Source organism: Leuresthes tenuis, unplaced genomic scaffold (genome assembly GCF_036924035.1).
Source record: "Leuresthes tenuis unplaced genomic scaffold, fLeuTen1.0.hap1 SCAF_8, whole genome shotgun sequence".
Classification (NCBI taxonomy): domain Eukaryota; kingdom Metazoa; phylum Chordata; class Actinopteri; order Atheriniformes; family Atherinopsidae; genus Leuresthes; species Leuresthes tenuis.
In genome coordinates this window covers 12,396,562-12,411,353 of record NW_027325362.1, presented here as the reverse complement: position 1 = coordinate 12,411,353, position 14,792 = coordinate 12,396,562, and the positions used below count along the sequence as shown (strand labels likewise).

General features: G+C 40.1%; 1 protein-coding gene across 2 annotated transcripts in view; it reads right to left on the bottom strand.

The window, feature by feature from the left end:
* The window catches only part of LOC140312970 (cGMP-dependent protein kinase 1), an 84,774-nt gene extending 69,982 nt beyond the window's left edge, over window positions 1–14,792 (bottom strand). Inside the window, exons 1-2 of one of the 2 annotated variants that reach the window (XM_072390878.1) lie at window positions 14,289–14,792; window positions 6,106–6,272 (exon numbers count right to left, since the gene is read on the bottom strand). In XM_072390878.1, coding sequence (XP_072246979.1) covers window positions 6,106–6,272; window positions 14,289–14,545 — 424 coding nt within the window. In that variant the 5' untranslated portion in view covers window positions 14,546–14,792. Of the gene's footprint in view, window positions 1–6,105; window positions 6,273–10,610; window positions 11,288–14,288 lie in introns of those variants that run through there. The other variant, XM_072390877.1, reaches the window with a different exon arrangement.

The window sequence follows — 14,792 nt, the reverse complement described above, 5'->3', positions numbered from 1 at the left end:
AACTTGGACATGAAAGCATTATGTCTTTTAATGACCTTCCAATTGACTGTATTCGATTTTATTTTTCAGAGTGCATTTCAGCTGTTTAACAGAGTCCATGGCTGCTGACTGTTGGGACAAGTTTTGAAGAGTCGAAGTATCTATAAAGCTTTGAAATATGATTTACTTAATTGTGAACAAGCCATAAACAGACCTTAATCAAAGTTATGTTAGAGCATAAAACATTTGGAAGACTCTGCATGATGTATCGTTCATGCTTTGTCTCTTAAATTGTACACTGTATTGCAACTACAACTTAATGCATTTTGGAGATTAACTCATCTTTCTCTACTTTGCATGTGACTGTACATTTACCCTCACAAACACTATATCATTCCCAAGTTATTGAAATTGAGCTTCCCAAGATGCCTTTTAAGCAGACTGGGGCAGTCTGAGCCTCAGCGGTGAGTTATGGTTCAATATTAACCGGCATGGCTGTGGTTCTGTGTAGTAGCTGTGTATCAAATGTTAGCCACATACTGTGTTCTCAGGGGGCAATCAATCCAGAATCTGTGAGCCACAAATCTTTTAAGTTTTCTGGAGTTTTTTACCCCGAAAAAGCTTCTTTGGCAGTAACAGCAACCATTAATTTGAAGTCTGCATCAGTCAAGTTGCCAGGCAACAATGCAGGGCTACGTGTTTGTGAGCTCATGTTTCTGTAACCTTGTATTTTCCTTATTTACATATCACATCATATATATGCTATTATGACAGCAATTACAAAGACTATCTGTTAGCGTAACGGCTGCAGATGTTTCTGACGTTGTTGTGGCTACGAGTAAAGGTATGTGGAATAGCAACGGAGGTGGAAGTGATACTGCATAGTTTTAATTTGCCTTACATATTGTGTCCTTTCACACATATGACAGTGAGTCACACTCAGGTGCCCCTGGTGGTAATATCTCTAAGCTCAAGATGAGCGAGGAGCCCATCTTCCTTCACTCTGCTTCACTGAGCACAGAGAGCATCCCTCTGAGGACTCCAGTTTAAAGCATAGAGAGAACATGAGTCCGCTAACTCGTAACAGCTGTCGACATCTCAAACAGAGACATTAATTGTTCTTGTCTCTTACTGAATATTCAGTAAGTGGCTAACTTCTTACGTCCTGCAAGACTTGTTGGTGTTTTGATCAGGTGGTCGTTCTGACTTTCAGATGTTTTTAGTCTGAAGAGATAATAATGCAGCCTGTGAGGTGACAGAGATGTTATAATATCCTTGTAGTTCTAAAGGGAATTATCACAGGATAAAATATGCATGTGTAAACAGTGATGCAAACAGACACGTGTGCTTCTTAGTCATACACATGTATCAGCTTTTCATGATTACATATCAAGCGTCTAAAATATCAAGAAATCAAAACTCATTAATTTCCCCCGGATAGAGAAAACTAAAATGAAGCAAGCCACTGTGGGATAATTCTACTGTTGATTGCTATTCTGATTCACAGCAGCAGGAAGGGAAAAAATGACTGACTGGAGTTGTTCAGGTTAAGCCTCAAAACAGCTCATTTAAATTCGTCTCTGTCACATTCAGACATTAAAGAATGCAAATTAAGCCTCTCAGTTCAAATGTTCTTGAAGGAGTCTGTCAGAATATGGACAAAATAATTACAAGTGAAATTAATTATAGTAGAATTCATGTTTCTGAAAAAATGTAATAAAAAAAGAATTTCATGTTTATTATAATAAATTTATAAAAATAATTGGAAAAAATGACAAGTCCTAGTTGAACTTTCAAATCCCTCATAAACCTCCACCTGAGAAAAGTGCTCCACTGTTGCGTAGTGATATGTGAAGCTGTCAATGTACCGTGAACACTTGGGGCTTTGAGCAGACTTTGTAACAGTTGTGTCTCTCTGCCCTCCCTGTACACTGTATTAAATTATCAGGTAGTTCCTCTACATGTGCCTGCATCTCTCTGGCAGGACCTTTTGTTTTTTATCTGTATGCACTTGTTTCTGATAGAGGATGAGAGATTCGGAGCAAGTTAGTGAGTACACAATTGGCAACAAGAAACCTATAATGAGGAGATCTGCTCCAACAACAGTCTGTCAACGTGAAAAGTTTGCCAAGCGGAGGAAACCCTCATTTTCATCCATCTGTAGCGCTCTACCAAGATTTTTAGTTTTACATTTTAAAGCACAAAAACATTCAACGCTGTCTAAACATGACAGCAGCATAAAGAATCAAACAATTAACTGATTAGTATATCAAGTATTCTGCAATAATTTTGCCAATTGACAAGCATCTGGGCAAATTCTGCAAAAATCCACCCAATTCTTAGATTTAAGTTTCTCTGAAGGAAACTTAAAATCTTATTAAAGCATTGTTCGGTTTTCTCAGTTAAAAGCTGTGATTTAAATTAGTTTCCTCCTTCATTTCTCTGCCACTCTGAAAATTTGCTGTCATCAAGCTGTGAGGCACCTGGTTTAGCTGCATTCTTGCTGGAAGCTGTGCACAGCACCCTGTTTTTCATGAGCTGATTGTCTGTAGGGTTTAGGACGACCGGTGGGATGAAGTGATAAACTTTGATGGACATTTTCTACAAATTTCCAATTAAATAACTGAGGATTTAGTTGCAGATTAATAAAAAAAATAATCTTTAGCAGCCCTAAAGACAAATAATCTTGCACCTTCTAGTTCACAACTTTATTCACTGACTGAACTTAACCTAAACAGTTCTTTGCTGACAGTTACAGTTACATTAGATTAAGTTGAGTGGTGACTATAAAAGTAGTTGTGGGGGTTTTACTTTGGATTAAATACTTGGCAGTAACTGGAAGTGATTATACTAGTTATCATCATCATCATTAGCCACCTGTAGGGCTCTTTGCAGATGACAATCGAAAACCTATTCCATCTCCATGGAAACATGAACCTTTGTCTCTGTTGCAATTTGTATTTTATAAAGGATAGATGTTTGTTGCAGCCCAGCGGATGTGGCCAAATCCCAACAAACATTCATTGCGGCATCTGTGGGTTTTCAGAGAGATTCATCATAGCAGCAGGCCAATGCCAGGATCCATTGTCTTTCTACAGCTTGTGCTTTGTCTGATCTCCAATTATCAGGTAAATCTCAAATAAAAATTACTTATACTAAGGTGGTTTAAACAGATTATGATATTCTGTGGAATTCATGTAATGATTTGATTTGGGTTAATACAATGGTGAAGTGTACTTGTTCCTCATAAAGCTACATGTTGCATATTAAAGCACATCAGACCTGTGGCAAAATGGTAATGACTCTCGTGCCAAGTTTCACTGATAAATGACACAACCGCCTGAGCAACGAACACTTCATTTGCCAATAAAATGATGTACAATATCAAGCTAATGCGGCTGTGTGTTTGACATGGCATGTTACAGTGAGACATGTCAGTGTGGCTTAAAAAGTCACAGACTGTGGCTTCCACAGACCTTGGTACAAAGTCGTGCCCATTGGGCAGCAAAGGCTTTTTGCTTTTCTAATAATGCTAAACGAGGAGTGTTAAAAGTGAGAACGCTTGACAGAGGACACACTCAGACGTGAAAGAGACGGATAAAAGGGAGATGAAGAAAGAGTGGAACCGAAACAAGTTAGGGGCAGCCAGAAAGAGATGACAAAGCTCACTGAAGACAAATATGCTAAGTCGGCCATGGGGATTTGAAAATGGAGTATAATTAACCAAACATTTGATATTAAGTGGCATATTACAACTGCTGAATTGAAGCCCTATTTCCAATTACGCTGCTGTTCATTCTTCTATCACTGTCAAAAAGGAAACCACAAAGCCCCTCTACAATTACTTGCAGATCTGTATCGTTCTTTTCTCTTGCTGTTGCACTAAAGAGGAACCAATTCATCAGTGTGACACCTTGGTGACCTAGCATGGCAAGTTACCTATAGAAAAATCCTCTTCGTAAAGCCTTCACCACAGAGGGAGAATGAAATGCACCACCCACCGATTTTAAGGCTCATTATTAAGAGATCAATTGTCTGGTTATATCTGTGATTTTTCTTTCTTCACTTTTGTACCCAAAATTCTTGAATTAAACCAGGCCTCATTGATGTCATAGACAATAATATTATCTCTCATTCTCACAGTTAAAATAAAAACACAATTCCTATGTTATGTTTCAGGGCCAACACTTTACCAAACGCCAGCATCTAATTTCAGATTACTGTACAGTCCACAGTTTTGCACTTTTGCATTGGATTTACATAGACTCTTTGCATATTTGGCTCCTCGCTGCAGTCTGAACATAAGGTCAAAGGGTGAGGATGCAGTTTGCTTAAGCAAAAGAGAGGCTGCTGATTGTCAGGGCAAGGTCTATGAAGCATTGAAAGCTGCATCTCATATCCTTTACTAAAATGGACATGGTCAAGCCTTAACAAGCCAGTTAAGGTTTATGACCCGTATTACCTTTTAAAAAGTGTCTAACGTTTGGGAAAGACTAATTCAATTTAAGCTTAGCTGCCAAAACTCTACATTAAGAGTTAGCAGATTTTAGAGTGGGGGTGCACTGTTCTAGTGAGAACTTTCCCTGTGACTTTACCAGGGAATTTCAGAAGTTTGCAAATGAATATCAAGGGCGGTCGTGGTTGGTTGGAGATATGCATAAAAAATATGTGGCTATGTTTTCTTTGTTTTCTTTTCAGATTTTTGAGCACTAGTGACATTTATTCAATGGGGAGATAGGAAAAGAGGCAGAGAGAGTGGGGGGGAGCATGCACTCCCCAGGCCGTGACTCAAACTCAAACCGGCTGTGTCGAGGAACTACATCCTCTGTATATGGGACGCCGGCTCAACCAGTTGAGCAATATGGCACCCCTAGATGGTTAAGTTTAGATTTGATTAAAAATGGTTAAAGGTTCCATCCTCGTTGCCTGAGTACTTCCTTAAACAAAACAACAGTCAATGGAAAAATGTTCCTATTACAGATTTGGTTATTAGACTGGGCTGTGCTGCCCATTTCACTGGTATAGACTCAAACAAATACCAATAAATTCCAAAAACAACTATCATGTTATTTGTGAAAAAGTATGAGTATGAAATAGGTTATCTTTTGAAACAGGATAATGTTCCAAGACAAACCTCAAAACCCATAATGTACCTCAAGAGACACAAGCTGAATTTTCCAATGTGGTCCCCTAATGTAAATATAATTGTAAATCCATGGATAGACATCAAAGATCAGTGCATGCAAGAGAACCCAAGAATCTCTAAGAACTAGAGGCCATTTGCAAGATCAATGAGTAAAAATCCAAATTAAAGAGCTGAGGGACTCTTTCATTAGAATGAAACATTTTCACAAATTGTGACAGTGCAGGCGTTACTAAATAGATGTTCATGCATTATGTTCTAACTTTTGCATTATGCTGTTGCTTGCAATTTGATTGCTATGAAGCTTTAAAAAAATCAATTAAAAAGTCTTACTCTATAGCAAAAAGTTGGACCATGGGTGCTGAGACTTTTTCATGCCACTCCATGTCTTTGAAAGTTAAACATTACCTCCATGTAATGATCAATTATATTGCCCAGGCATTGACTGAAGCCATTTTCATTGAGGTCAAATCAATCGTGAGGGACAACGGCTCACTAGACATTTTACTGCAGTCACATTAACTGCTAAAAGGACCTTTCACAAATCCTATCAGTGCCAGAATGAATGTTTCATTGTTCCTGACATCAATTTTTAAAAAATAAATTGACAAATAAACCACACGCTGAAGCAATAGTGCTAAAAAGAAATGAAGCATAAAGTGCACAGTGGGCACACAGCATTAAACAACATAAAATCAATGTGACATGAGTGAATCATATGGCATCACAAAGTGTTTGAGTTTTAGTTCAAAGCCCTGCAGAAATCCATCAATCATATCCTTTCATTTATTCTCTATCACTGCCATGAAGGGGTTTTTAAAGACCAACACTTCTGCTCAGATCCAACAAAAGCTTTTTTTAAAAAAAACACTTATACACTTCTCTTCAGAGTCACTCTGTTTTTTATGTTTGTGATTTTCATTTGAATAAATCTGAGTCCCCTCAAAGATGTGTATTTTACCTCCATTTATGTGTGCTTTTACCTTCCATAACATAGACCAGTGAGCCCACATCGCCCTCCTTAATGATACAGCTGTCCTTTCCATACTCCACAGGGTACATGCAATCCACGATCTCTTGAATCTGCGACAGCTCCAGGTTCTTCATGAAGTCATTGTCCAAGATGGCCTCCTTGATCAGATCCTTGGACCTGGAGGCAAAGTGAAGCAAACTTAGACCAATACTGCACAAGGCACAACTTGCCCAAATACAGATCAACACACCTTTATATTTTTAAAAGGTGTAATGAGTTAAATCAAAAACCTTGCCTGAGATCAATTGAGTGATGCTGACCTCTTCAGTGTGTTTATGATTATGTATGGAGCAATTACAGTTAATTACAGTTAAGGTGGAAACCTTCTTATTCGCTCAAAGTGATGAAACAAGTTAATAAAAAGCAAAGTCCAAACCCAAAGGAAGCAGATTCTTGTCATTCAAGGGGCTTTTCTGAAAGCCATTTCTGGCCTTCAGACTGCAAAGTCATTTGGGCATTCCATGGGTAGGTATATTCTGTAATCACTATGCAAAGAAGGAGGAAAATGTACTTAAAAGCAAACAGTTTTGTGAGAGTGCCCTGGCAGGCTAAAAGGAAAAGCAGGGTAACTGTGTGGCAGAGGACATTATGACAGGGGAGAATTATCTTTTAAATCGAGCAGTACAGATGCAGAGGAGAGATTTGTTCATAAAGGGTGTCCATGTGTTGACAGCTGGTGAATGCAGGCCAGGTGTGGTGAAGTTTGAAACCTCAAAGCAAGCGTCATCTGAGATACAAAGAAGTGAGACGAGAGAGACCATGGGTGAGTCAGGATAAGTCACTCATTGAAGTACAACATCACCACAGTCTGAACTGCTCGGTTGTTTGGCTGGTTTTGAAAAAAGAAATGTCAGCTGAATGGTTTATTAAAAGGTTTAAAGGTTTGTCTAAAGGTTTATAAAATGTCATCCAGCGAGAAGGGCACGCCTACAGAGAGGGGAGGTTTTTGCACCCCAAATAACACAGAGAACACCTACTAACCCCTGCTCTATGGACTCAAAGAATATGATGAACCACCTCCTGCCCTTTTTCAGTGCATTGTCGACACAGATCACCTGGAGAGCTTAAAGCTGAGAGGGCAAACAACATTGAAGACATTTATGAAGCAGTGCTCTGCCAGTGCAAGCCAGCAGCCGCCTTCCACAAACCACACAACTGCACAAACAGACCATCAATCTACAATATCAGCAGCAGACGGGTCTATTTAGATTCACACACTGAGCTTTGTATCTGTCATTTTATGACAAACTGACCTGCACATTCAAGTGTTTATAACACAGAGAAGTAAGTCAGTTACTTACTTACTTACTTCTCCTCACATTGAACTTTTAAGGTCATAAGAATCTGCATCTCTAATAAATCATGAAACACGCAATTCTTTTCAGCATCAGCTGAAATATTTGTCTTGGTTTGCTCTCAAATGCCAGATATCAATAGCAGGGTCCTTACAATTTTTTTTAAAAAGGTGTTAATACAATGCCAAATATTCAAACAGACATGTACTCACATGACCAAATCAATAAAAAGGTACACTCTATAAATATCCTACAACAGAAGCATTGCATTGCATCAACAACTCAAGAAACACAAAATATTTAAATATTTAACAATCCCAGTTATTGCAGGTCTATAATTGGCAGGAATGATAAGTCACAGGATTTGCAGCCAAATGTATGTGACTCAAATTAATTTTTTGTTTGCTTTTCTTCATTTAGTGACAACAACTCCCTATTCAAGTGAGTTACACAAAGGGAGCAGTTTATGTACAACCCTGAATTCCCCAGTTTAGTACATTCTTCAGAGAGAGCAAAATGCAATTATATGACTGAAGACAACAACTATGCATAGTTTTGTTTAAAGTATGCAGGATTATAGGAAAGCCGTTTAGAAAAGTAGAAGAAAGTATCATCTTCAGATTAAATTTATGACCTGATAAACTATTTTTAGTGATGGCTAAGAATCCATTTTCACCCTAACAACTCATACATGCTTTCCCCTTGCCATATCATGTCTGATCTATACAGACAGTTTAGAGACATAAAAAAAGACTAAAGAGACTGAAGTGAAAAGCCTGCAAGTATTTAGAAATTTCAATAGACTTAAACCAGGGACATTGTCGTTGCTGCTGCAACAGAGCTACTGTACCTCCATTAACCCCTTACCCTCAAAAAAATTATCTTTGTATATTTTCATTTTGTCCTTGGAAGTCCAGACACACTCCTGCTAGAAAATAAAAAAAGAGATGATTAAGGTCTTGTGCTTTTTTAATATCCTCAGCCCACAATGTTAAAACATCCTTTCTACAGCAGAAGGAGAGGATATTTTGGATTTAATCTTGACAGCTATGATTAGGATTTGGGAAGACAATCTTAATAAAAAAAAGGGCTTTTTTCATCTATGAGGACACTTATTGCGATGGTGATGCTTTGAGATAAGCTTCATTTTTATATATTGCTGTATCAAACATGACTTATATTAACTAAACTTACAAGAACAAGTTGAAATCTGATTTTTTTTCGGCTTTGTTTGCTTTTTCCAAAACCTGACCTCCAGTGGTCTGAAAATGTGTCTCATTGACCCTGTTTCTGTTACATTTACACCCAAGAGACTTCAAGCCTTTCAATCCTGTTTATGGCCAAAGTTGAGCAACCTCTTTTAACCAGACCCTTATAAAAACATTTGCCTCCCACTACTTTGTGAGAATGACATATTTGCTTTCATCCACTGGTGAAGTTTGGGCCGAGCAAGTTCAGTCTTCCTTAAAAGGAGAAAATATGCTCTTTTAGAGGGGAAAAAAAAGATGAGGGGTGGCAGAAAAGTGGGAGAGGCTAACAGAAATGAGACAGGCAGAGAAAGAGGGATGGATAGCATATGTGTAAAAATCTAAAAGCCTCTACAGAATGAAAGAAAATTATAAATAATCGGCCAAGTGCAACAGACATTATCGCTGTACCTCAGCAACGAAAACAAAAATGTAATGTAGCGTTTTATTTTGCTTGCAAGGGCACTTGTGTGATTTATGAAAGAGGAGTAAAGCAAATATCTTTTCTTTCGGTTGAGTCATTACAAAATGACTCTCACAAACACAGACAAAAGAATCCGAAAAGTCATCCGTCAACTGTAGAAAACAAAATAAAAACTCTGTGAGATACTCAAGAAAGAATATCCAAAACAACTGACAAACAATGATAGTGCTGAAGTTATAGTAGCACAGTGCGCATACTTGCTCAAGTCATTTGCATTCCACGGTCTGTCTGCTTTTCCATCACATTACTCATGTATTGCTTATTACAAGAGAGAAAAGGTGTGGCAGATGTTCAGCAGAAAAGTTAAACCGTCATCGGAAGACTTGAACTTTAAACAAGCTTTGCAGAAAGAAGACGATCATTTTCAGTACCTTTGAGTTTCCCTACTATTTTCAGAACTTCTGTCACACAACAGCTTTTTAAATCTCGTAATAAATTGCCGTCACAACTAATAAAGTCGTAAGTGAAAACATACAACATAAATGTTCAAAAATATCTGAATGAAGCACATTGTGTTGATAAAAGCTTCTGGAAACTATCTTAACTGAAGTGCGGCCAATGTAGTCTAATGTAATAAAAGGCTTAGAAAGAGGATGATTATCATAATAAAATGGTCACTCGAGTGTGCTTTCCTTATCTGCCATTTGAAGCTTGCATCCAAGATTGCACATTCTTTTGAAAAAGTGACACCAAAAAAAAGGAATTCAGAGAAAAATGTGGCTTTATTTCCTGTGTGCTTTAGGACAGAATAGCAAATGTTCTTCCAAATCAGGGAGTTTAATATAGCTCAACATTCAAGTTTAACACACACAGCTGGGTTACTCAAAGGAGAGAGTTTTTGTTATTAAAGACATTGTTATTATTCCTCCAAACCTCCTGTTGCAGACCCAGCTGAGCTGATGAGCTTATGATTGAGAGTTTGCAAAGAAAAGACACAGGGTCTTGACCAACTATAAGTTAACATCCTCAGAGGCCGTAGGATTGTCTGTCATGGAATCACAAATTGTTCAAGGCACTGGTACATTAGGCAGAGCTGCTGCCACTGTCTCCCTAAACCTGTTATTCTCCGTCACAGAATGGCATTTAATTTTCCACTCTTGTTAGCCTGCGGGCTTAGCTTTTGATTTCCCTGCTAGTAATCCTATCAGTAACTGTCAGTTTAGTTTCCTGGTTTGACTCGTGTAGTTGTAGACATAATGTCACATTTCACTGATAGTGTTTCTACTGTGTGCGCGTTTTTGTATGTCTACATTTGCGTTTATGTGGTGGTACGAAGAGAGCAGCCCCTCATCCATGAGTGCGCTACAGGTGAAGTACCTGCTGCGCCACACTCAACATTACGCACAGGAATCAAACAGGTGGCACAACGGTGAACTCGTACATGGCTAACGCAAAATAGATCATGTAAAAGTAGAGTTCAGACACCTACTGTGTGCTTTTGTGGTAGAAAGGCAGGGTGACATGACTAAGATCCTGGATGTCGAAGGCAGTGGGTTCGGCCGAAATAGCCTGCCTCTTCGTCCGATGCTGCTCTTGCAGCTCGTTCTGCTTGTGAACCTGCTGGGTAGCCGGTTTGATGACGGAGCGGTATTTGTCCAATTCGGTCTGTAACCTCTGTATAAGCTCATCTTTCTGGTCGAGCTCCAGTTCAAGTTCGTCGATAAGCGCGTCCCTCTGACGCAGCTCCTCGATCTTCTCCTGGAGCGCGTACTGGAGGTCGCGCAAGGTGCCCATTTCAATCGACGAGTGACTTCCCAATAAGTTTATCGAGTGCTATGCAGTCGAGTCTTTATCCTCTCTCCTCTACCACGCCGCGCGCAAACTTTATCCGGCATGAACAGCTTCAGAGGATGCAACCCCTGGTACTGCTAAGGAGGATTCCTCGCCGATGTCTGTCACAGGCGATAGCTAATGGATTTATGGTAGATTATGTGGTTGGTGGTTGCCGTGGTCGCAAAGGTGAGCCCATAAAGCATATCGAGAGCAAACTTTACTGTCTCTGTCCTCCACTGTGTCGCTATCTGTCCCTCCCTCGGCGATGTGACAGTGGAGGACCGTCCTCCCCGTGTGCGTCAGGCTGCGACCCGGAGACAGCGCATGGCGAGAAGGGCGCCTACAGGAATCAGTGGTACGGTGCAGTCTGCCACTCCAGAGACAGATGAATTCATCTAAGATGAATAATGAAATCAACGAGAAAGCCACAGTTTGGTCATCATACCCCCGTAACTCGCCCTGAGGCTGCTGATTTACAAATAGATGACAACCGGGGCTATGATGGAAGTTGAAGGTGAAAACTTAATGAACCTCAGCGCAAAAATTGAACAGCTGTTTTCAGTTAGTGGATGCGCTTTTGTTTATATTGTGTTGGACAGTTTGTTTTGTCTGCATGGGAAACAACGTGAAAAATATCTGAAACCAAATGTGTTTTAATTCAATTGACACTTTGGAATACATAAATCAATTCAATATGGGATGTAATAAGTCAACTTTGTCTTGCAAATATCAAATTTGTGACAAATAGAACAATAAACGGTAAAAGCAACAGATATGAAAATGCCAAAGCTACTGCGGCTCAAAAGTCCCCACAGCAGCTTCACATTCCTCATCTAATCTGGTGTTGTTTGCACTGAGAGCGCCGCTGGTGTCTGTCCCCATGATCCCAATGACTCATTTTATGCTCGTAGAGAGCATCATTTGGCCCCACGCTGGACAAATTCAGGGGAAGATAAACTGCCAAGGACAATCAGATAGGACGGGGAGTTACTGAGGGTAAAACAGCAATTACTGTTGGGCGTCACGGGCTGACAGGTAGCACAGAGAGCCGGGGTAACGAGATTTCCCGAACTGTAGGATAAGCCTGGCTGTTTTGTGGTGGTATAAGGCATCTTTTTCCTGACATATGGCATGAACGGAGACAAATGGTGTAACAGTGGAACACAGCTGCCCTCTTGTGGTGAGTTTAGCGATTGACTCAGGAAAACAACAAGTAGGTGGTATTCCTTTACTATAGCCAACAAAAAAAGTAACGATCCTCCTCTGCCATGAACTACATTATTTGATTAAATCATCAGAACAAAGTTATTAAGAAAAGAGAGGCAGTGCTTTATGTCATTAACAAGAAGATGTACAACTTGTTATATCAGTTTAAGCAAAACATGTATGTCAGATGAATCAGATCAGATGAATTTGGGGGAGGACATAAATGTGAGACTGAAAATAAACAAATAAATAGATAAACATCAAAGTAAAAACACACGCCAAGATTGTTCCCAGAGGCAGAGAGAGTAAATCAAAGCGTTATGTGAAACTTTCGACTGGGCCAAAGCAACTGTGATGAACATCTGTTCAACCCAATGTCGAAATCAGTGAAATTAAGACCCCACATTGTTTCCCAAATGTGCCCCACATAAAACCACTCATTTTCTTCATGAAGCCCATAGCTTTCTTGCCTGTGAGTTTCTTAAAACCAAATTGCATTCAATGTCTGTCAAGGGAAGGTGTGCAAAGCGAGGAAGCAGAAAAGTTGACTTCCTATCAGGTGCCCTCAGACCAGTGTTGCTTCCCTGAATCCGCCCAACATCAGAAGGCCCTCCCATCGTCCTTCAAAGTTCCTCTGCGCTTTAAATTTCACCTCTCTAGCCATCCAGCTCAGCCCTTTTCCTATGCAGATCAATAGAAAGTGGATCCACTTCTCCATGCAGCTGTAATCCGAGGAGCGGGGCGGGCCACTGCCTGGTGCCTTGTCTTGGCTCTAATGGAGGGGGTCATGCCGCCTCCGACCCTGAGGCGGTGGACGACCTCCTTCAAACACAGGGGGCACCGAGTACAATCATCTAAACGGTGCTTTGCATAAATGCAAACATGTTTACTTCCGTTCTGAATCTGTGCTTACAAGCAATTAACCAATTTGCTCACTGAAAACCCATTCAAGCACTCATCAGCTGAGCAGAGATTAATGCGATCTTTTTTTTTTTTTTTCAGAATGAACCATGTATGTAAGCTATGGGAAGGTTTTCGGTAGGTGATCATAGGTCCATATAAAGGATTATGTTGAATCCAGCTTGGTGAAGTTAGTCATTTGCTGTATTGATTTTTTGGTTTCTATGATGGCTTTTTCTCAATGAGCTCAGACCATTCATGGCATCCGCATGAGGTATGGATGTCATGAATGGTCTATAGTATAATGGTCTGCATATAGAGTCGTGAGTCTTTTTGGCTGATCCCGTATTCATTGAGCATGCCATCTACTAATGAGAATAATGATGACTTTTCCTGCATGTATGCAGTTTATTTGAACCAGATTAATAAAATTAACCTCATTAACCTCATTGTCAACAGTGTCAACAGAACATTGCTTCTTGTGTGTGTCAGAGACAGATTTAAAAACCTTTACAACAGTAAACACAGATAAAATGAAACAGAATAGAATGAAGATTAGCAGAAATGGGGTTGGTAGATGTGATGAATTCAGCTTCAGGCCTTATCTAAAACCCTCAAAACAAGCTACTGTGAACTTCAAACGTGCACCTAAAAGTGAAGAAGGAAGCATATGGTCAAACAAAGCGTTTTCTAATGGAGTATTAAATATCCTCAGACATGCACTTTGGGTCCACAGTGTCCAGCTACTAAAAGCCAATAATGCATAGCACTTCCTAGAGTCTGTGTCCTGTGGGACTGTCGTGATGGATCTGATCAATTAGGAGCTCTTTCTGGGGCTCAACTTGAAGCTGCGTCATCGGCCCCAAGAATGAAAATGCTCGTTCATTCATGGCAAAGCTCTCAACCTCCCATTTAAGAGAGAAAATGTGTGAAAAGGTACCATAAAAACAGAACATTGAAAAAAAGAGATAGAAATAGTAAAAGAAGGCACTGAGGAGACACTGACTGGTGTGTTTGTGTGTGTTTGAGCGTGCACAGATTTTATCAATACCTGCACATCATTTTTTTTATATTGAAACAGACTGTTAATAGCCGAGTATTGATCCAAACCTTTCATGGAAAATGTTTTGATTCTGCCTATGGAAAGAAACACACCTAAATGAGAGATGGGACACAGCATGGGCGTAGGGGGGCAATAAAGTATCACCACCAGCTGAAACTCTCTTACCAGTCAGATTTGGGATATTTCCGAAATGTCTGCCTTGACAGGTCCTGGTACGTCTGAGGCTCCGCGGAGATGCCCTGTGCTCTGCGGGTCCTAGGTCCAATAAGTTGTGCGCTGGGCAGAACAGACTGACATTTGTGCAATTTCCTCTTCAGTTCTTGAATTTCGTCCTCCCGGTCAGCAAGTCGCCTTTCCAAGTCCCGTATCCTCTCCTCCTTCAGCAGCAGGATCTTGGCAAAGTCGTCCTCCAGATCACTCATGTTGAAATCTTCCTTCAACTTTGCCACGATTCTCTGCGATATGGGCAAAAATCACGAACTCCCAGCACTCGCACAGGTTTCGAAAACGGTCACAAATCCCCCACCAGAAACGCGCAGGGTGATGATGCTCCGTGAGTCCCCTTCACTGTCCACTTGTTTATTTCAGAAGAAAGAAGCAAAGCGGGCGTTTAAAGCCAGGGAGCGGGCGATTGATGGAGCAGCGCTACGCTACGATCCACCAAGTCTC